The 21,478-nt window shown below is 35.7% G+C and overlaps 1 protein-coding gene across 1 annotated transcript in view; it reads left to right on the forward strand.

The window, feature by feature from the left end:
* The window catches only part of LOC121064063 (potassium voltage-gated channel subfamily KQT member 1-like), a 498,888-nt gene that overhangs the window by 19,441 nt on the left and 457,969 nt on the right, over positions 1-21,478 (forward strand). The window contains exons 3-6 of the mRNA XM_040545255.1: positions 2,722-2,848; positions 8,808-8,886; positions 11,785-11,881; positions 14,338-14,478. Coding sequence (XP_040401189.1) covers positions 2,722-2,848; positions 8,808-8,886; positions 11,785-11,881; positions 14,338-14,478 — 444 coding nt within the window. The remainder of the gene's footprint in view (positions 1-2,721; positions 2,849-8,807; positions 8,887-11,784; positions 11,882-14,337; positions 14,479-21,478) is intronic.

Consider the following 21,478-nt stretch of genomic DNA (forward strand, 5'->3'; position numbering starts at 1 on the left):
TTTTCTCTAGCAGAAGGTGAACAAAATGCAGTAAATTTGAGGTGTTGAAAAATGTTTACGGGTATAGGAGGAAAAGGAGACAGGTTAGGGTTTTTTTAAAGGTGAATTTTTTGAGGTGAGCTTTGATCAGTCATGGCAGTCTTGGAAATGGATGTCTTCTATCTTTTAGTAGAAGTATACAAAACAGCAATAAATTTCATAACCTTCCTCCTTCTTTTTGGAGGGACCACCTATAGAGCTGTGATGTTTATTCAGTTTCTGTGCTCTTTTGGTCTTTGGCCTGTTTGTGGTTGCCAATGAATGTGTTAATTGCTGTGGTTTTGGTAATGTAGACATCTGTCCAGGACAAAATGAACTCACATCAGTAATTAATTTCAAATTTATGGGAGCTGTAAGTTCTTCTTCCATCCTTCTTCCTGACAACAATTTATTTTTCCTTTGCATTGACAGTACGATGCAACCTTATTGACTTCAGCAGGGCTTCCCAGATGTAACTGAGATGATTTCTTGTTGGTAGCTGAAATAAAATCACAGATTCTGGAGTTTGTGTTGAGAATAAAATACATTCAGGTCAGACACAGTGTAAGTTCCAGCTTTTAAAAGTGCCCTTAGAGGATCATCAGGGAATATCCTAACTCCAGGAAGTTTTTGCTGCTTCAGGAACTATCTGCTTATTTCTTTTCCACACATTTTTTTTTACCTGACTGACACAAAAATTCCAATGTGCTGTTTCTGTAGAAATAATTCTTCCACTGCTGTTAGTATTATCTGTTAGGAGGGACATGTAACAAACTGCCACTGAGTGGCAGAAGCATGCTTTTAATGCAGTTGCATGGCACCTTTGTTTTCATTTGAATGCTATGGAAATCTTCCCTTGTCAAAGGGCAAGATAACAGTACTGTCAGCCAAAGCACATATGCTATGCTTTTTAATTGTTTCTTCCTCTAAGTCTCTAAGCATTTGTATTTCGGAGGGTTAGGTTAGTGGAGCTCAGCTGTTTTATTCTGTAGTTGAGGATATGGAACTATTTGTTTCAGAAATGCTCCTTAGATCAAGCTTTGGTACTAGCTTTCTGCCTAAATACAAAAAGAAGAGCTCATGATTTCACAGTCTGCTGCCATTCAGTGCCATTTGTCCAGTAAATCCATATAGACAATGTTTTGCTTCCTTTGCTGCAAATAAGAGATCCTTTATCAGAGACTTGAAACCAAATGCTACTGAGTGATGATATCAGGAACCTGCTAAAAATGTAAACAATTTAATCAATGAGAAAGCTGTTTGCAAGATCCCTGAAATGCAAGAATTATTTTCCTTTGAATATTATTCTTAAAATGTGCTTTGACTGTTACGATCAAATAAGTTTTTGCATTTAGATTTCAGACACAACACAATCTTAGAAGTATCACTTGTAGAAACTCTAGGTAATATATTACTAAAAAAAAACTTCTGGAAAATCTTAAGTTTCAGTAAACTGGGAGCCAATTTGCTGTGTATTTTTTTTTTTTGTGCTTCTGACTTGAAACTGTGCTGTAAACTTTCTTAGCTTTTTACTAATCCTTGGTTTTAGTCAAGCTGAAAGTACCATGCGAACAGAGGAAAGATTGTACATATTTTCTTGCTTCTCATTCCAGGCAAAACAAGGAGGTAGAAGTGAATACAGAAATGCTAACCTTAACTTTGTCAAAAAACAGAACTGGAGTTAGGGTTTGTATATTAGTGTAGAGTTTTTTCTTACCTGTTTACTAGCTTTGAAATATTTTGGTGTCTTTTCAGCCAATCAGAGCATCAGTTCTAAAGATATGTCAGTATTGTTATTCAGTGGCATTTGTGATTTAAGTGTGTTCACTCTAGGGGTGCTTTAGATTTCCCCAGGTGCAGATTGCAAACATATTTAAGTTAAAACAAAAATATTTTCCAAAGCTTTAATTTATATAGTAGGTGTTTTGTGACTCTGAGTTACTGGATACAGTTTGGGTTGGAACAAATCCTAGAAGCTGTGTTTTGGTTGTGGTAACATATGGCAATGGCGGAGGAAAACAAGGAAGGAAGGAACAAAGATCTCAACAAATCCATCCATATTGTGATCCTCTACTGTTTTCTTTAGAAGTATTTTGAAGTATACTGACTCATAGCTATGCATAACTGCTTTGTAATAAACGGAAGCAATATTACCTGCTGAAGAGAGAAGAAATATTAACATATAGATCATTAATTTGTTTTATAAGTTGTCTATTTTTGAATATTCAAAAGTTGACATTACACTTTCTGTTTTTATATTTATATATATATATATATTTCAGGGTGTGGCAATGTTTCATATACTTGGTAGTTTTAGGAATGATATCCTCGGAGTCTCCATTCCTTTATTTATTTATTTATTTATTTATTTATTTTATTTTAAAGATCAATAAAGAAAGAAGAGTATTGTGTTTTTCCCTGTAATATAATGATGGAATGAAACTTAAACTATTCTTTTATTCATGTGAAATCACATTCGGAAACAGTTTACATCTCCCTTTAACATACTGGCCAGCATATGCATAGAAAATATGAATAGATAAAGCACATTCCTTTTTTAATGCAGTGTTTCTTTCATCTCCACAAGCTTATTTTTATTAGTTGTAGGAATAAATTATATGTGCAAACTAAAAAAAACACACACACACACACACAAAAGAAACGCAAAAAACCTGATATTTTGTTCTTTTAATTCTTATATAGGAAATAGTTCTGGTTGTGTTTTTTGGTGCTGAATATGTGGTCCAATTGTGGTCTGCAGGCTGCAGGAGTAAATATGTTGGCTTCCAGGGAAGAATACGTTTTGCCAGAAAGCCAATATCGATTATTGGTAAGATTTAAACTTTTTTTTTTTTTTTAATTTTAACTTTTATCTCATCTTTTATTTTTATCTTATTATCATCCAGTTTTAAGTAGAGATGTAAACTACTGTAGAGATTATATTGCAGATCTGAGCTATGTTTCAAGCATATACCTGATTTGTGAGCCTATGCAATTTTTTTACTTTGGATTGATAAAACTGAACACTTAACATATGTCTGTGAGACACAGGCAGGCCATCAGCTTAAGAAAGGCAAAATTCGTAAAGGAAAGAAATCCTTATTAAATCTACATGTGTAATTAGGAAAAAAAATGAAAAGTTTTTGTCGTGAGGTCTGATGTAGAAAGAAGACAGAAAGGTAAGTACAAATCGGAGAAAAAATGAAAATGTGCAAAGGGTAACTTGGGAAAAATTGCCCTGGCTAATACTAAAGTTAAGCAGTTTGAGGGACAATGGTGGTCACCATCTCTAGAGTAAGAGAGAGTTTAGGGGAAGAGGTAGCTAACAGAACGTGTGGAACAATGATAGATTAATAAAAGGTGATATGTGGGCAAAATTGCAGTAGATCATAAAATAAGCTTTTTTGTTTTGTGTCTGGGATTTTATATAAACTCCAGTAGAGCTATGAATTATATAACTCAACATCAACATCATCGGATTTTAAGTAGACTAAAGTGGGAGAAGTGAAAAGGGGAGAGAATGGGCTGATGGTTCCTTAACCATCTGCAACTTTATGAAACTCGATGCAAAAGCTTAGAAAACAACATGTTCTATTGTACATCTGGATGTTGGTAGTGAATAATGTGATGAGATATTGTACTTAATTTTTGGTTATTGAGAAAGAAGTGTTTCATTACATAGAAATAAATTCTGCTGCTGCTTCTAGAGCTGTTCTAGTTTTGTGATCTAACATGAGCTCTAAGGGTAATTTTTTTTCTTCTAATCCTCTTCTTGACTTCTCTTTCAATCAAGAAATGTTCTTAGTAAGTATATTGGAGTACACAAGTGCAGCAGAAAATGTGTCAGTCCCATTTAACTGTGATTTCAACTTGATACCATTTCTGTATAATAGTATTGTGCATTTACCGTAGTAAACATTAAGGTTTGTGTAGCCCTTGAAGAAGATACAGTGTCTTTGTTAATAAAAGCTGGGAATGACTACAGCTGGTTTTGCATCCAAAGCAAACAGTAATACTTTTACATTTAAAATTCCCCTAAGAATAAAATACATTTAAAGCTAAGATTTGCTTTCATATATCAAATACAGATGGAACTGTGTCTATATTAATCCAAGTGGATAAATTTGGGAAGTACATTTGTCTTGAATGATAGAATCATACTGACTCATCCTATCATTTTCAGAACAATAAGAATAAAACACAAATACAAGAAAAATAAATGAAAGTATCAGAGCAAAATGTAAAAGTGAAGGTATTCAATTTATATTTAAATCAGTATGCAAGCATTTATTTTAACATCAGCAAATATAAACATTGCTTTGATATCAGAGAAATTTATTGTATTTTTGTACACACAAAAACTGGAATTTGTTCTTGAAAAGTTCATTTTGGGTAATGTTTTCCCCCTTCACCCCCCCCCCCCCCCAATGAATTAATAAAAATTTCTGTGGTGCATATAACCAGAAAGAGATCCTGTAGTCAAGGCTAGCAATTATTTTATTTTGTAAATTTGCTTAATATTACTGAAGTCCATGCTGGATAAAATAGTATGTTAGCATGCAACTTCTATAACAGGAAATAAAACGTGAAGATAGGAGGTCACATTATTTCTTGTGTCTTCTTTTAAAATTTAATCTAAAGGGGAAACTGATGTAACTTCTTTACCATTTTAATCAGAATTTTGTATTTCTTAGGTAGGTTTTCTAAAGCTAACCAATTTTTTCTCCTTTTTGAAGACAGGGTACATGTAATTGAGAAAAGACAATTCTGTAATTAAAGAATGTTGGGACACACAAATCAAATTAATTCCCAGCATCCCTAGAGAAATCACTTTGTCTCTCCATGCTTCTCCATTCCCTAGTTCACAGAATTAGCATGCTTAAAGAGTTCCAGTGCTCGTGTATTATTGTAGAAGCAGTAATATTGATATCTTTCCTAAATGTTGATTTAACACTTAAATTACTTTCTATTACTTAGGGTTAAGTTAGCAGCTAAGTGCTTCTGAATCTCCTAGCCTAATCAGGCTTTTATGAAACACAGGTACCAAGCACATGCAAAACCAAGAGAACATCCTTTTACCTATTTTATCCTTTTGTTGTTGTTGTGGAAAATGTCACAAAAAACAACTTATGAATTAACTTCTGCTTGTACTTGTTGTGACACTATGCAGTTTGAAAAGAGATATTTAGGTACATAAATTACTGGATTAAAGACTTGAGCACACATATGTGAGTCCATCTCCTATTGTCCTTAAGCAAAGGACTGTATTTATGAGCACCTTTAATTGGCTATGATAGAGCTCTGAAAAAGCATAAGCACTTGGTATGTTCTAGCTACAATGTATTCACCTAACGTGTGTGATGCCCACAGAAAACTAAAATTCAGTGAAAAAGAATATCATGTAAATCAAATTCAAGTATCTGCATATAATCTGTTTAATTTAAGTCCTTATGAACATCATATTCTCTCCAGACTACTAATAACACAACTCCAGGCTGAGGGTTATTTGCATTCTGTAAAATACTATGGCAACTAAAAATGAAAATACAAATAAAAATTCCTAAAATAAAATAGTTTTACTGTTTTTACTTTAAAAATGATTATTTGCTTTTAGTCAAAAAGCTGAGAATTTTATACTAGTAAGTAAACTTGTGAGGACAAGTCAGCAATTTGCTTGAAAAAAAGCAGCACTCAGGTAAGCTATGTTATAGGTATTGCTATGTGCTGTCCTGAATTGTGTGTATAAATAAGTAATATTTCACTGGCAAGCTGAATTTTAGATAAAAAATGGCAGCTGGTTGGATTTGCTAAAGGATTTAGAGCATGAGAGTAAGTCATAGGTACAGTGGGCTTAGCTGTGAACTAGGATTTCAAAGTTGTGTACTACATATGCTAAATTGCAGGGATTTATGTGATTTATGTAGGTCTGTTATCTACATATGTAGTGCACAGGCTATGCAGAAGTTGCTGTGTCATTTTTGTCTCTCTCCACCTCATGTACCATGCATGTACCTCATGCAGCCATGTTTGCAAACATGTAGGTAGGTAGAATGTTTGAGAAGGTTGTACTGTTGTTTCTAAATTACTGGAATTCAATTTTTAGAAATTACAAAGGTTTCCTGACATTCCTTCATTTGGAAACTAATATAAATATTAATGTAATGTTAATCCAAATACTAATGATTGTTATAGTTGAAGTTATTTAAATAAATGATGGTCTTTTTTCCAGACATTTTCTATGCCAAGTACATGCTTCAGTTTGAGTTTTGTGGAGGTATTTAATGCAAAATATTGAAGTTGTTTCTAAAAAAAAGAAGTAATTCTGGTTACTTCTCATACAGAAGTTCTACTACTTCCAAACTTTGAAGCAGATACTTGACAATGAGAAAATAGATTTTTGATTATCCCTGAAATTCAACTCTATGCTAACTAATAAGACTCTGAAAAAAAATGTGGCTTGTTAATGCTTAAAATACCCTGCTAGGGAATGATCTTATATTCTTCAAAGGTTCACCTGCACAATTCAAATTTCAGGTTTCTCTGAGCAGCAGAGCTGGGGCTGGGAGTAGAAAATAAGATGATTTTGGTTTTAGAGTGGTCTTCCTGAAACTTTTGAAGGCACGTGGAAAAGGATAATACTGGGCTCGAATACTAAAGTGTAGTGGCTGGGTAGGAAGAATGGACTGGAACACACAGGAGGAAAGGACAGGAGGATGGATACTGATGTCAAGATCTGGGACAAGGAAGTATAAAAAGACTTATAAGCCAGCAGAATGTTTGGGGAAAGGACGTTGGGTCTGAAAATACATGAGATTGAAAGGTGGCAGTGTAAGGGCCGAAGGATATGCTGTAGACCTGGAGTGTAAAACAGGGCTGTTTGAACCAGTGAAGTGGGATTAGTATGAGAAACAGAGAAGTAGAGATAGTAAAACAGGTTTGGAGGAAATAATTGAAACATCTGTAACATGTAGGAGACACTTATTAAAAATGGAAAGAAAAAATGAAAAATCTGTATTGCTGTCACTACTTGATTGAAAAATATTTTGAAAGTGTCAGTCTTTTCTTCCTTAATTGCTGGTCATCAGATAAGTATCTATATGTTTGATATTTTAGTAAAGACATCAGGTGCAACGTTTACTCTAGAGAAAAGTTCTGCATTAAAGTGCAATGTAATATGGGAGGGAAAAAAAAAAAAAGACCCTCCCTAAAATCCATGTGTTTACAGATACGTGTTCACACACATACATGATAAAGGAACAATACAGAAAATGGAAGGTCAGGTAATCAAAATTTAGATTATCTCAGAATGGAAGCTCTTTCTGTAACTTTAATTTACTCCTCCCTGTACTTATTCATAAATGTACAATTATTTTAGTAGAGTCTTTAATTACCTGATTTCTTAGGGAGGAATCTGGATTTACAGTAAATCAGACTGATTCTGGAAATAATCTGAGTCAGAATGAAGGATACCGTTGGTTGTAGAACTGCTGCAATATATGTTGCAGCAGCTATATGGTTGTGAATGAGGCAAGAGAATATTTAAGGAAGAGGGAAAAAAGGTTATCCTCGTCAAAGGCAAGTGTTGTTGCCTCTGATGTTGGATTCTACCCTACATCTTGCCTAGGCATCACATGGAAACTCTGTGGCAGTCATTTAAATCAGTTTTCACAAGTGTACCTCATTTTCTGGATGTCCAAACGAAAGCTTTGAAGTCAGGTTACAGAGGTTCTGAGTTCTCACAGCTGCAAGTGAAGTCAGCCGGCACTGTTATTTTTGAAGTGCTATATAATGGTAAGTGCTCTGAAGAATAAGGTACTGCTTGTTTCAACTTGGCAAGGAAAATTTGCCCAAACTTTTCCTTATTCTGTGTACATTTGCTTCCCATTTATAATACTATCCTTTATTTTCTAGTCAGAATTAGAAAGGGAAGCACTTAGATTCCCTAAAGGGGAGTACCACAGAAATGCTCATGAGGAAATTAGAAAAATGTCCTTTCAGAATAATGACAGAGTAGGATTCAATAAACCTGTTCACTGAATTAGGAAAACAGAAAATGTTTAAAGGTTGTTGATGCTGTGAACACAATCCATCATTTGCATTGTATGATGCTGGAAGTGTGTAAACTGTGGAGTTGTGGAAAAAAATGAGAACTGTGGGAACAATTATCATTTTTTTCATACAATTAAAGACTGTATCACAAAGTAAACCAACAACAGCTCTGACTCTTATTGTTCAACTTTTGTTCTGACAGTTCTGTAAACTTTGAAATATTGGCTTTACAGCTTTAATACAATTTTTAAACTACAAGTTTGTGTATCTGCTTGTGACACCTGTCTGTATGCTTTTTATAAATGGTGGAAACAAATCTTTGCTTTCCCTCTTAAGTCAAGAGTCTTGAGCCAAAACATGGATTCATTTCTATGGTGTAAATATGACTTTTCCTTTATTGTTTTCATGGAAAGCTGCCTGATTTGTTCTGTCAGGATCATTAAAACTTCTGTTATTAAATTAATTATGGAAGAACCTGTAGCTGTTCTTTCTTTCGCTCTTTCTTTCGCTCTTTCGCTCTTTTTCTTCTCTCTTTTTTTTTTTTTTTTTTTTTTTGTTGGGGGGGCGGGGGAGAGTGTGTTTGAAATTATTACATTAATGTACTGCCCACCAAATTTCAGCTAACTTCATTTCTTTTTTGAAGTTCTTTCCTCAGCCTATATTCATTTATTCATTGTGTGTTTCAGTGCTGAGAGCTAACATTTAATACATTTTCATCTTTTTTTTTTTTTTTTTAACAGATCTAATTGTGGTAATAGCCTCGATTATTGTTCTGAGCATAGGATCTAATGGGCAGGTGTTTGCCACCTCAGCAATAAGGTATGTTCTTCTAGTGACTTGCAGCTCTTCACAGCCACACAGATATAAATCTAGTATAGGAAAAGTTGTTATAATGAAACACTGGGCAGTGGAAGATGCATTATTGTTTGATCACTGCTTAGGTAACAGGAGTGCAGAAACAAGGCATATGAAGAATGGTGTGAATGCCAAAGCCAAGAGGAAACAACTAAAGAAACATTACATTCTATGTAAAACATCAAACATCTCTCTATGTAAGATAAAAGAGCATTACAGAACATCAGTTTATTTAAGAAGTAATCCAGATAGCGCTTAACTCAGTACTTTATAAGTATGAGTAATTACTTTGTTTAAACTCTAATTATGCTATGGTGGATTTGTTTGGCACAAGTAACTCATACCATACATGAACCAGAAACATTTGATGTCTAGTGTGTTTGTTCAGCTTGCATCAAGTACTGCAGGCTTGTTCAGGGAAGTAAACTGAGTAAATAGAAGAAAGCGAATGATAAGTGGAGTAGGTATACTTCCCACTCTTTCTAACTTAACTTGCAAGATGTACTGCATTTTCTGTTACAAACCTCTGATTTCCCCTGCAGTCTGATCACTGGGATTTATCTACAGTAATCTAGCTGTGTAGAAAAACAGTGAAGGGAACTATATGTATAAGGTATTTTTTTAAAGTATTCTGTTACCATAGAAGATTAATCTTTACATGACAATAAAATCCACACAGGAGAAGAGGAGGGTAAATGTGAAAATTTTAAGGATTTTGTTATATTTAACAAACTGTGTAGGAAGGGCTTTAATGAAAACGCCTTCTGTGTATTTATTTACGAACCCTTTTGGCTTTGGGTTCAGTATGTATGTCCTTTCCTGGTGTTAAATTATACAGTCACTGTCCTACAACTCAGGATACTTTCTACCAGAGATATCTCTGCAGTGTTGTTATTGCCCCATTGAAAAACTATCTGGGACAGGCAAGTCTCAGTCTGAAAGGTTTTCTGACAATGCATTCTGTGATGCAAGTAGCTGTTTTGGAATTAAGAAGGAAACATAGAATTATAGAATCATTAAGGTTAGAAGAGACCTCCAAATACCTTCTAGCCCAACCATCCCCCAACCACCAATGTCACCCACTAAACCATGTCCCTAAGCACCATGTCCAACCTTTCCTTAAACACCCCCAGTGAAGGTGACTCCACCACCTCCGTGGGCAACCTGTTCCAATGCCTGACTACGTTTTCTGAGAAGAAATGTCTTCTCATTTCCAACCTGAACCTCCCCTGGAGCAACTTGAGGCCATTCCCTCTTGTCCTATCGCTCGTTATCTGTGAGAAGAGGCTGACCCCCAGCTCCCCACAACCTCCTTTCAGGTTGCTGTAGAGAGCAATAAGGTCTCCCCTGAACCTCCTCTTTTCCAGACTGAACAACCCCAGTTCCCTCAGCCGCTCCTCAATTTTTCTTTTTTCTTTTCAGAGGAAAGGAAATGGGGTGTGCATATTCAGAGGCTGTGTAACTAGAGTTTTGCCTTCACTATTTTACTTTTTTAAATCTATACTTGTGAAACTTTCTGTGCCTGTAACACGCATGTCAGAATTTGGCCTATAGTAACATAATACACCTTAACATCTTAGATACAACAGAGACAGGAAAATCGAGAACTGCCATTGGGTCAAGCATCAAAAGAATGTCTAACAATTATACAGGAGAGCTATGTGTGACTTTCACCTGTTCCAACATCAGCAATCAATGACATAAATCCACTGGTACACACATTTGGTAGTCTTGTAATTCTTCGTTGACTCATGTTTTAATTATCAGGTTTTAAGTGGTTATTTTAAAGTTTTTGAGATAATTAAAACTATAATTCTAATGGCATATCAAAGAAATAACAAAGAGTACTCAATCATTTATATGTCATTTGATAGTCAGTATTATTGTCTTCTTCCCCCATAAAAGACAAGCATTTGATCATCTGATTGGCAACTGTGAAAGCTCAGAAAAACTTGCTTTGTGACTAAAGGAAATGTTGGATCATTCAGAAGACAGTATGCCTTCTCTGTCTGAGTAACACCACTGACTGAAGGAAAGCATCATGCTGAGGATCTTGCCAGTTGATGTAGCCTGGAAGAATGCAGCTAAAGTGGGATTGAAATAAGATGACTGAACTAAAAAACAGTAATAATAATTGGGGATAGCAGAGGTAAAATACTATAGTGAAAAATTTTCAGATAGGTGAATTCAACATCCTTTTCTACTATTCACTATTTTGTTTCAATGATAAGATAGTAAAACAAGGGCAGGAAAATGAAGTTCATTGCAAAAATGGTCAGTAGAAGGAAATATTTTCATTGAATAGATTTATTGAAGACCCATACTGATAATTATTTTTCTTTAGCTGAAAATGTTCAAAGTTTATGCTTCAGTTATTGTCCTAAAATCACCTATCTATTTCCAGTTAGATGGTTTCTGTTACTTAACACGAAGGACTTCAGTAGTAGAACATGTTTAGTTCACATTCTGCTTTTGGCAACTAGAGGAAAATGTTTTCTTGTATTTATATTAGTAAAGTTTTAAGCACTGGTTTTGCTTGGAAAGAAACATTTGAGAGTCATATTCAGGTAAACAATGTTTAGTTTCCTTCAAGTTTGAAAGTATATATTTTAGAAATTTCTTGCTTTTTTTTTTTTTTTAATTGTTGTACAAGTCTATATTTCTGAATATATTTGCACAGAATGTAATGAGATCTCAACATATTGTCTACAGAGACTTCCTCAAGTCTAAGATGCAGTCTTACTGGGGTCAATGCCTTTGTCTTAATTTGGCTGTATGTTAGTGAACATAGTCAATTCTGTATAGGCACAAAAGTATTGACCTCAATCACTGTTTCAATTTAATGTCCTATTTTTCTTACAGGGGAGTCCGGTTTCTCCAGATACTTCGCATGCTTCATGTAGATCGGCAGGGAGGCACCTGGAGACTACTAGGATCAGTTGTTTTCATACATCGTCAGGTACTAGATCTTTAAAGATCCCCTGCCTTTTGTTTACTCCAGTATATCTTTTTATGGACTTAAAATCATAGTCTGGTTTAAATTCTTGCAAGTTCTTGCAAGAGGAAAAATACTTTAAAAGACCGTCATGTGTTTCTACTTTTAAAATGAGAACACTATTCTTTACTTCAGGTCAGTGGTTAGCAGTGCATCGGCATCAGCATTTTTTTTGAAATTAATTGCTATACTCTTTGATCTTGTCCTTCAGTATAACCTATTATATTCAGTTATGTGGGCTGTCTTTCATATTGCAAATACTGTCCACTGTCTTCACATCCTAGATTGGTTGTTCTGTGGGAAAAAAAAAAAAAAAAAAAAAAAGTACAAGTGGAAATGCTTTGATTGAACAAAGTTATTTAAATCGTTCTTTTCTGTCTGAATAAAGAGTTTTCTAATCCATTCTATAAATAATCATACTATGTTGTGATAATATAACAGGAAAGCAACGTTTTAAGCAGATAGGCAGTTAAACACAGAGGTAAACATGGCTGTAAATAGTTCTTTGTCTGCCAAAGTTTGGAAACAGTTATTCCGTATGAACATTCACTAAAGTTGAAAAGCTTAAATGTTTTAGTTCAGACTTTTAAAATGACTGGCTGAATAATTCTTTTTGATGTTTTATGGAGCTGACATCTATATGAACATGATAATAAAGTTTTATCAATAGCCTTTAAATTGCATAAATACCATACCTTGGAGGGCTACTACTGTGCTATAAATTTTTACATCAGACTTCTAAGGGTGATTCTTTAACCTGCTCTTTATGAGTGTAGATTCGTTCTTCAGATATTGACAAATAATTATAGATTTCCACAGACATTCTTTCATTTGCTTCATTCTGTATGTAGAAAATTGCCTTTTTTTTTTTTTTTTTTAAAGTGTTCTGGAGCAGAGAATGTGAAGTACTTAATCCAAAAGAATCATGTTATGTTACTTTAATTCCTTTTATCTTTTTCCCCAATAGTGTAGGAAATTTTATGCCCTTATGAAGCCATTGATGCACATTGAGGTCTTGATTTAAAATAATCTTTTAAAAATGCTTTAGCATAAAGTCTACTTTTGTCCTGTACAACAGGATGAATTTTAATGCTCTAAGACTGCGTAGTCTTCATTTACTGTGGTCACATTGCCTAGATATCTAACTAGGGCAGAACTGGAATCCAAATATATGTTCTCAACTTTTCCTAATTTTACTGACAGAGGTGTTTGAGAATACCCTTCTTCCATGGGTATTCAAATTTTTAGTCAAGAATCTTGAAATACCATCTCCAAAATATAACCTAAGTCTTAAATGTCACAAATACAAGTTCAACGGTTTGAAGAGAAAACAAACAAACAAACAAAAAAAACCTAAATGAAAACAAAAAAACTTGAAGTGAATTATAAATAAATGTACCTGAAGTTCTGTGAATCCAAAGTGTCTGTGATGATATATAAAACTCTACAGCTCTGTAGAACGTGTCAAAGCAGATCACCCACTAACACACTGAAGAAATGAGAGAATGAAAGTGGGGTGTTTTCTTTGTAAGCAAGGAACAAGAACTAGTCTCCATTTCCATTGTAGTTTTCTATGGATCACTGAACATACAGTCTCAGGTGTTAAACAGTTTCCTCTTGCATTGGAAAAACATTGTGTAGTCAAATAAAAGAGTTGTGAAAAATCAGAGAAAGGTAAATACTTTCAACTATTAGAAGTAAAAAGAAGGAGCTTTTCACAGCAATGGGGTGTTATCTGCAAGTACACAGCATGCCATTATCATTAGAAAAAAGTATGGAAAAAAATAGTGATCAATACATGCTCTGGAAGATACTTATTTTTGTTTTTCGTGTCTGAAGTAGGGGGAATGTCTACCTAAGTTACTGTATTGTTTCTTAGGCTAACACTGATAAATGCAACAAGTCAGTCTTATGGTCAGTCTTAAGCAATCAAAGTATAGGATGTACAAGTTGCTTTCTTAGATATGGTCACAATCAGAAGAACACGGCCTTCAATTCATAACAGTTATTTTACCATACTGTTCATAAAGTGCATTTCTAAAGCAGCGCTTTACTATTTTTAAAATGTATTAAACGGTATTCTGAGTGGAAAATTAAATGGAACAATTCCCATTCAACCCCATTTAAAGGACATGAAACAGGACAGATGTCCTGCCCTACATTTAGCAGTACAAATGACTGTGTAAATGGTGGCTTCTGCTTGCTTTTTCAATCTAACATAAATAGAAAACAAAACATTTGCCTACATGTTTTACTGGAAGCAGATTTCGTACCTGAAATGAAACTTATTAATTTTTCTATCATGATGCAAACAAAACAAAACAAAAAACAAACAACAAAAACCAGATATTTATAATGTTTTTTTAATAGATAATATATGATTTAAACATTATGTACTCATTTATTTTCTATTTTAATAGGAACTTATAACTACGTTGTACATTGGATTCTTGGGATTAATCTTTTCATCCTATTTTGTTTATCTTGCTGAGAAGGATGCAGTTGATGAGGATGGAAAGACAGGTTTCTCCACCTATGCTGATGCCCTTTGGTGGGGTGTGGTAAGTCTTTATCAGAAAAATGTGTACTCAAACTAAATGTGTAAGATTTTCTGTTGAAGTTGTGATCATTTTCTCTTTTTCAAAAATTACATTTGTGTAAGGAACACATTTGTGTAGGGAAGCTTGGCAACTTTTCAAAAAGGATACCAGGAAAAGAATGTAATAAATGCAATTAAATTATTTTGGTGTTTGATAGCAAGTCTTTAGCTAACTAGCCTTGAAAACATACAAATGGAAAATATATATATATATATATATATATATATATAAATTTAAATCCACATTGCAAAAAGAGTGTAAGTACCCCTTGAATCCTATACCACTTTTAAACTCCACTTAATGTTCTGCAAAAGGTCTGTAACTTTTAAAAGAATATTCTGTTTGTGGAAGCTTGACTCTAACTTTTAATTTTTGGATCTCTGTGTAAAGTTCCTTGTCTTAGTAATAACACAGACCTTGATGCAAGTTAGAAGTTACTGTGTTTTGAATGATTCCATGATTAACAGTTACGATAAATAACTCCATCAAAAGCAACAGACAAATCTCAAATTTATCAGCTTCTTTGGACAGCAGTCATGGTCAGTGTTAATCTTTGGTTAAATAATAATAATAAAGAATAATATGAAGGACGAACTGGAATTATGAGAGCAATGTGGTAATTATTAGTATGTATGCCCAGAATCAGATGACAAGGGAATAGATAGCTATGAACAGAATAAGAAATACTCCCTTCATATGGCTCTTCTCATCATATTTCTTACTGTGAGTCATGCTTTTCCTCCTTATTAGCTGTTGCACAAACCATCTCTGCTCTTGTGGTCCCTTTTACCACTACAGAACCTTACATATTTTGTGAGGTGGCCATCTCATTATAACAAACCCAAAGAGATTCATCACAGTACTAGTGACAAAGAAAAATGAGAAGACTAGAACAGATGCAGAGCCATCTTCCAGAGAGAGAGAAAGAGTTTCAAGATTGATTTGAAACGTAATAAACTGGATTTGTTCTTAGATGACAGACTTGAAAAATAACAATATATTTATTAGGCAATAAACCAATTGTTCATCTGAATCCAAATAAACTGATGAGTAAGTCTGGGAAGACAGACAAAATGTTCCTAATAGATGTATGTTTCTAATCCTTAACTTGGATGCTGTGTAAGCCTCTACTTCAGTGAAGTATACAGAAATATAGATTATATTACATGTACCCTGAATTACCACTTTATAAGTGGTTCAGTATAAAAATCTTTTAAGCTTTAAATTCCTGACATTAGGTTGTCAGATACTCATTTCATTTGTAGAGTATCACCTATGCCTGTGCAAAAGAGTACACACTAAAAATGTTCTATTAAAAAAGAAAAATCCATTAAATGGCCAGATGGACCTAATTATCTGACGTGGTGGGAAAAGAACAAAACCATGGAATAACTCATAGAAGAATCACTTGTTAAACTCCTCTACAGACATATGATAAAATTTTCAGTAAAACATAAAGCCCCGTGCTTATAGATGTGATAACCTCTAACTAATGGAAGAAAGGAATCTATATCCCAGAAGCACACATTGTTATATTTTAAAAGCAAAAGTAAACAATTAGAGTATAATTGATGTTATGAAAGACACCCCATGTCTACTTTAAGAAAACAAACCTGTAAAGAGGCTCATGACTGAATGTAGTGGAACGCAGCTACTCTTCCTGTTTTTACCAATGATCTAGCTGAACCGTCTGCAAAGTACCTCTAATTAAAAGTGGAGCTGCTTGTGGGAACTTCAGCAGCATTAGGGCTCCCATGAAAGTCTGCACTCGTTCAGCTAAATCTGTGTGAAATATCTCATGAGTTTTTCTTTCACAGTAAAGTTACAAAGAGCTTTGTAGCACCATATGAATTAGCATGACAGCAACGAAAGAAATGGATTACATATAGTTTATTAACAAAAAAGTCTTAATTTAATGTGTGATCATTAAAGTATGGTGACTCATGTTTGCTCTGCGATATGTAATTTCTAGGCCTATATATAGCTACAAAAGGCCAGAAATGACCAAATTTAGACCCAAGTCTAAAGTGGGTTGAAAGAGAAACCCCTTGTCAAATTGAGGGGAGCTAGGTAAAGTGAAAAACAAACAAAAAAGATTTTCAGCAATCACTTTGTGAACTAACTATGTTTTTTAACATCTAGTTAAGTCAAAGTATACTCATGCATGGATTATTCCTTCATGTAACAAAACTTCCATGTGAAGCAAATGCGCTTTTTTTTTTACCCTTTCATACTTTTATTTATTTATTTAACTCTCAGTGTCCTGCACCTACTTTATGAATTGTATTGAATGTTTAGATATGGACTAAAATCATTTTATAAAAACTAGAGGCTATAGCCTAGATTCGAGTAAAGAGTACAAAATTAAGGAGAAAAAAAAAGTTTGGATGTGTTTATGCAGACTTATTTTATTAACATTTTGGACTTAAGGAATTTACAAGAGAGTTCAATTGTGATCATCAACAAAGTATAAAACATGCATTACTTTACCTTGCTGAGGTAGGTGACTTGGAATCTCTATTTGAAAGTGTACTTTTATACCTTGCAAAGTGTTCATTGGGTTTTGTTGTTGTTTTCCAAAACTTGACTTGTTTCATGTAACAGCAAAATAAAATCAACTTTGTCTCTCTGTAACTGTGTGAGGCACATGAAGAACAGTGTTTGAATTGTTGTTTAAGCTTTCCAGACCTCTAAGCCTCCTCAGCACTAGTGAGTCAGGGTGCAGGTGCAGTTCACAGCTGGAAACAGTGACAAAGGACAGAGTGAATCAGTTTCTTTTTCTTTTCAAATCTTCTGTAACGTAGAAACACAGATGTGGAGTTACTAGGGGGTGAAATTTGATTTCACTTTTGCCTTTCAAAACTTAACCACGGGAAAAAAAAATCTTGCTAGCAAGTATTTGAAAGTCTTATGTGTCAAAAACCGCAGAGTGTATTATGGGTAACATTTTGCTTTGAGTAGAAAGTGCAAGCTTGCTGAACTTGATACAAATTACCTGAAAGGTTTAAATATGAAGAAAAGGGAAAAATAAAGAACGAAAGAGAGTTGGAATCAAATGCTAACGAGGTTCACCCGCTCCAGTTAAATGCAAGGTGGTTTCACCTAGATTTGGCAGACGTGCAGATTAAACTGCAAAGACATATCAAAGGCTTGTGGTATTTTATATGAAGCTATTTTCAGAAGTTATAGCATGTTAGAGCACATGCAGAAGCATTTCTAACAGAACTGTCAGCCTGCCAGAGTTGTAACCCATGTCACAGCAGTTTTTCCATCCTATCAGAGTATTTTTCTTGAGGAAATAAGGACATGTTGGTCCCTCCATTCTTGCCTCTTAATGTTGGTAAAACTTACTGCTTTTGCTACAAATGTGACTATTCTATACCATTGAACTTGAGTTAAATAGTGTCTCCAGTAAATCATTGTTAACTGGCAGAGGTCCTTGGGAACAATTGCTCAGAATTTCCAGTAGTAAATTTCTATACCAGAGGTGGTGGTCTGAACCCCTTTATTTTTAATACTTTTTTTTTTTTTTTTTAATGTGTGCAGTTCTGGCTCTTCAAGCTTCAGGACACCTGCCTGTCTTAAAGCATGTGAGAAGCTGTGTTGTCTTCTACTAAATTAGAGTTCTTGCTTTTTTGAAGTGTAAACGTATGTTTTCAGAGGCTGCATTAGAGCATGTGCATACCAGCTGGAATGTGCCATAGTAAATCTTTGTTAAGAAGCAGGTGTCATTTTCCAAAGCCTACTTATTAAACATTCTGTGGGCAGATTACTAATAACTTCTGTATGTACAAGGAAAAAGAAATCTGATCGTGATTAAGAAAACCAGAGAATTACATTATCTATAATCCTTTCCACATACTTCAATGCACTAATTAGATTACCAAGAAAGAACCCTCTTAAGGTAGCAAGGGAGAAACTTTCTGAGACATGTTCAGGCACCTGCAGGAATCTGCAAGCCAAATAAATGCCTGCTATAGGGATGAAAAATAATATTTTCTCTGGTTATGGCTTTCATGCTATCTTCCATAGTAACACTAAGACAGTTCAACATTACTGCAGTTTGTTTTTATGTCCTCAGTGCTGGAAAACTCAAACACACAGAGACACAGACACAGACAGACACACACACAAAAAAACAAACAACAACAACAAAAAACACCAACAAACAAACAAACAAAACAACAACAAGAAGACTTTCATAAGAAAGAGGAGGAAAAGGAAGAAAAAATCCTAGACTTTAAGGGGTCATCCGGGTGTACTGAGGAGCTGAAGAGCCATTAAAGAAACACAATTTTAAAATCCTCCACTCTCTCCTAACACATACTGTGTTTCGAAGTTTTGGGGGGTTTGGTTTAGTTCTGGGGGCTGGCAAACTCATCTGTTTGTACTGCTGGTAGTATGCAGTGGCTGAGGCATTTCATGGGCAAGCCACACCATGTCTGGACAAACACCTGACAAGACAGGGTTCCTGCTGAGAGCAGCCTGCAGTTCAAGGTAATAATATTCATTAGAGGATACAGACACTACAAAGTTGACTTGATCAAATGAGAAATTCATGATGAATAAACACAAGTCTGATTTTTTTAACTTGGAAAAATTCAATTTGATAGTAATTGGTTATTTTTCCCTTCAAATTTTCCTTCCAGCATTCTGCAGAACTGCTCTCAGAGCAGGAGGAAATGTATTTTTCCCATGGTTTGATTGTTGATAGTTTTTTGTTGTTGTTGTTTTTGTTTTTTAAATTTCCTCAAAAGCCTATATTGCAGAATATCTAAGTATATGTCAGTGACTTTTCCCATAAAAGGCAGTATTTCCACACCCACTTTCATAATCAGTGTAGATTTATATATTGTTTTATGTCTGTTTTGGCTGTATTTCTGCTACCACTCAGGGCAAAGTGAAGGGAACCAGGTTTAGAGCTGGAGCTCTCAAATAGAAGTACTTTTTTTTCTATTTAAAGCTCTCTCAAGTGGTTGGCATTGATGACAGAAGTCTACATTTCCTCACCAGGAGCTTTCCACCTCTCATGGGTAGAGGTCATCTTTGCTACTTTGCCATACTGCCATCATGAGTACTGTTGTGTCAGGGCTGTGCATACACTAACAAGCCTGACCAGTCACACCTGGACCATCCCATAACACCCACATTCTAGAGGCTGTGTTTAAGCTCAGCACTGGGCACTTCCTCTCTGCCTGAGCTTTGCTGAATGGGAGCTGGCCTCTAGCTTGGTCGTGTTCTTGTGCTCTAGACCTCAGCCTGTGGGTTGACTTCTACTCTTGACTTCAGGCTTCCTTCATTGCCTTCTGATTTGAACTCTCTTTTGGATATGGCTGCCATCTGTGAGGTTAGGTATGGGGTAGGGAGGCCCCGTCTGGCCATTTTGGGATCCCCTTGGCTTCTGGCTCACCTTCTCTGTGGGAGCAGCTGTCCCTTGCTTCACTATAAACCCTCCTGAGAGACCAGCTTTCATTTGTCTTCTGATCTCCCTACAGTGCCAAACCCTTACTGACCACTGGGCTCCACACAAATTCTTCTCCAGCCTGCCAGGACTCACTAGGGGTAGCCTAACTCTTCTGTCCTTCTCAGGCCTTCTGGCTTCTGTGGCTTTTCACAGGTGGCTTGTCCTCTACCAAGCATGAAGTCACTCATGCCATGTCCCTTTCCAGTTTCTTGTCCCTATTCCAGTTCTGTACCCTGGAAAAGTCCACTGATATCCCATAGTGGTGATGTCTCTCTATGGCAAGTTCCTCCTGATCCCAGACCTCTGAGAAACGTGAGGATGTTGCTAGAAGAGAGGGCTGTTGTCATGGCCCTAAAGGGATAACTGGCTTTAATGGCCCTAATAAGCACCACCTGTAGCATCTACCCCCCTCTACCCAGGGGCTCTGAGCCTAGCTCTGTGCCCTCATTTCATGCCTAAATTGTTCTGGAGCTTAGGTGATTTTCACCTGAAACAAAGCTATGTTTCATTGTAGAGTTCCCTGTTTCTGACCTGAATATGTAGGGTGACTTTCTGGTTTGATCTTGGTTCTGCCTCATGTTGTGATGTTGTAGACCATCATTATGATCTAGACTCTTGGCTGGACCTGGCCACTGTTTCCACATCTTTCCTGCTTGGGTATTGTGGAACTGTTATCCCACTTGGCTCTGTGATCACTATCCCTTAAGAAACATCCAGCTGTACCCTGACAGGCTATGAGCAGATCTAGTAACGTACATCCCATGGCTCAAATGCAATTTTAAATCCCAGGGAACTGTAGTTGTGAGGGGAAAAAAAAAATGGGACTAAGAACATGGGGCTCAGCTGTATTTAGTTCTTGGTTTACTGAAATGTTTTCTTGTTTTCTTTGGGAGTTAGTGTCCTGGAGTGTTTGGATGTTTCTCATCCTGGTATGAGGGTTCTGCTGTGGTAGTGTTAGTTCTGTCCCTTATCTTTCTTGCCAGTACAGTGAGTAGCTTACCCTGACACAGCTAGTGTTTCTGCCTGACTGCAAATTTTGTGCATCAGTTGTGTGTGACTCAGTGATTTTAAGGCTTACATCTCAACACTGTAGAACTATCACAGAATCATCTAGGTTGGAAGAGACCTCCAAGATCACTGAGTCCAACCTCTGACCTAACATTAACAAGTCCTCCACTAAACCATATCACTAAGCTCTACATCTAACTGTCTTTTAAAGACCTCCAGGGATGGTGACTCAACCACTTCCCTGGGCAGCCTATTCCAATGCCTAACAACCCTTTCAGTAAAGAAGTTCTTCCTAATATCCAACCTAAACCTCCCCTGGTGCAACTTTAGCCCATTCCCCCTTGTCCTGTCACCAGGCACATGGGAGAATAGACCAACCCCCACCTCGCTACAGCCTCCTTTAAGGTACCTGTAGAGTGTAATAAGGTCGCCCCTGAGCCTCCTCTTCTGCAGGCTGAACAACCCCAGCTCCCTCAGCTGCTCCTCGTA

The sequence above is a fragment of the Cygnus olor genome, chromosome 1, assembly GCF_009769625.2.
Source record: "Cygnus olor isolate bCygOlo1 chromosome 1, bCygOlo1.pri.v2, whole genome shotgun sequence".
In the NCBI taxonomy this organism is placed as follows: Eukaryota; Metazoa; Chordata; class Aves; order Anseriformes; family Anatidae; genus Cygnus; species Cygnus olor.